The sequence below is a fragment of the Elephantulus edwardii genome, unplaced genomic scaffold, assembly GCF_000299155.1.
Source record: "Elephantulus edwardii isolate Elephantulus edwardi_28Jun2011 unplaced genomic scaffold, EleEdw1.0 scaffold00064, whole genome shotgun sequence".
Lineage (NCBI taxonomy): Eukaryota > Metazoa > Chordata > Mammalia > Macroscelidea > Macroscelididae > Elephantulus > Elephantulus edwardii.
In genome coordinates this window covers 8086633-8088743 of record NW_006399814.1, presented here as the reverse complement: position 1 = coordinate 8088743, position 2111 = coordinate 8086633, and the positions used below count along the sequence as shown (strand labels likewise).

Genomic DNA, 2111 nt, shown 5'->3' with positions numbered 1-2111 from the left:
TACACACTATTGAACCTACTTTCCTCTCGCTCTCTGCTTGCTTCTTCCTCGCTTTTTTCCCTTAACAGCAGCTAGCTGCCAGCTGCTCGTGTGCCGCCTTTCCTCCAAGCCCGCAGCCCTCCCGCGCCCAAGGGTGTATGCCCCACCCTGACCTCGAACCCGCTACACCTAGATCCCTCCTTCCCAGCCCCCTCCCCTCCTGGCCCCGCCCTCCGCCTCAAGCACGTCGCGCACGTCATCTGGCCCCGCCCCCACCCCGCCATACGCAAGGTGGCCTCACGCAAGGCCAAGCGAGGCTGGGGGCCAATCGCCGCAGAGCTGCGTTTAGGTGGCACAATCTGATTGGACTCCAGCGAAGCCAGTCCGTTTATTAGCCTCGCCAGTCCCGCAGCCTTTAACCTTTGTTCCTGGCAGACGCCAGCCACTCAGATCCTTCTTGTTGGTATACTTAGCGGCAGGGCCGCCGGCGGAGCAGTCTGAGCCCGATGTGGAGGCTGGGGACGGGAGCCGAGCGTGGAGGCCTCACGATGGGACACCCTGGCATGCATTATTATGCTCCTATGCACCCTATGGGTCAGAGAGCAAATATGCCACCTGTACCTCATGGAATGATGCCTCAGATGATGCCCCCTATGGGAGGACCACCAATGGGACAAATGCCTGGAATGATGTCTTCAGTTATGCCTGGGATGATGATGTCGTATATGTCTCAGGCTTCCATGCAGCCTGCCTTACCGCCAGAAGTAAATAATATGCATGTTGCAGCAGGTACTACATCTGGCGCAAAATCAATGTGGACAGAACATAAATTACCTGATGGAAGGACTTACTATTACAATATTGAAACAAAGCAGTCTACTTGGGAGAAACCAGATGATCTTAAATCACCTGCTGAGCAACTGTTACCTAAATGTCCCTGGAAGGAATACAAATCTGACTCTGGAAAGTCTTACTATTACAATTCTCAAACAAAAGAATCACGCTGGATCAAACCTAAAGAACTTGAGTATCTTGAAGCGATGATCAAAACTGAGGAAAGCAGTACGCAAGAAGAGTCCACTACTACATCAGCAGCCCCTGTTCCTACAACAGAAATTCCAGAAATTCCGACGACAATGAGCACTATGGCTGCTGCAGAAGCAGCCGCCAATGCCAATATTTCCACTTCTACTTCAAATGCTGTCGGTGGAACAGTTCCAGTTGTTCCTGAACCTGAAGTCACTTCCATTGTTGCTACTGTTGTTGATAATGATAATACAGTAACTATTTCAACTGAAGAACAAGCACAACTTTCTAGTAGTACCCCTGCTATTCAAGAGCAAAGTGTTGAAATATCCAGTAATACAGAAGAAACCTCTAAGCAGGAAACTTCAGCTGACTTTACTCCCAAAAAAGAAGAGGAAGAAAGCCAGCCACCCAAAAAGACTTATACCTGGAAGACAAAGGAAGAAGCAAAGCAGGCCTTTAAAGAATTATTAAAAGAAAAGAGAGTACCATCTAGTGCTTCGTGGGAGAAAGCTATGAAAATGATCATTCATGACCCACGATACAGGGCTTTAGCAAAGTTTAGTGAAAAGAAGCAGGCCTTTAATGCTTATAAAGTCCAAACTGAGAAGGAAGAAAAAGAAGAGGCACGATCAAAATACAAAGAAGCTAAAGAATCCTTTCAGCGTTTTCTTGAAAATCATGAAAAAATGGCTTCTACAACCAGATACCAAAAAGCAGAGCAAATGTTTGGAGAGATGGATGTCTGGAAAGCAATATCAGAACGTGATCGTCTTGAAATCTATAAAGATGTTTTGTTTTTTCTTTCAAAAAAAGAAAAGGAACAAGCAAAGCAGTTGCAGAAGAGAAACCGGAAAGCCTTGAAAAATATATTTCACAACATGGCTAATATAACATACTCTACTACATGGTCTGAAGCTCAAGATTATTTGATGGATAATCCAGCTTTTGAAGAAGATGAGGAGTTACAAAACATAGACAAAGAAGATGCATTAATTTGCTTTGAAGAATACATTCGAGCTTTAGAAAAAGAAAAAGAGGAGGAGAAACAGAAAAGCTTGCTGAGAGAAAGGAGACAACAACGTAAAAATAGGGAATCTTTTCAG

The 2111-nt window shown here is 45.5% G+C and overlaps 1 protein-coding gene across 1 annotated transcript in view; it reads left to right on the top strand.

Annotated features, from left to right (window-relative positions):
* The window catches only part of LOC102859287 (pre-mRNA-processing factor 40 homolog A-like), a gene marked incomplete at its 3' end in the record, with an annotated part of 142782 nt that extends 140677 nt beyond the window's left edge, over positions 1–2105 (top strand). The window contains exons 3-4 of the mRNA XM_006888129.1: positions 173–270; positions 453–2105. Of these exons, the coding sequence (XP_006888191.1) occupies positions 173–270; positions 453–2105 (1751 nt within the window). The remainder of the gene's footprint in view (positions 1–172; positions 271–452) is intronic.
* Between the last annotated feature and the right edge of the window lie 6 nt (positions 2106–2111).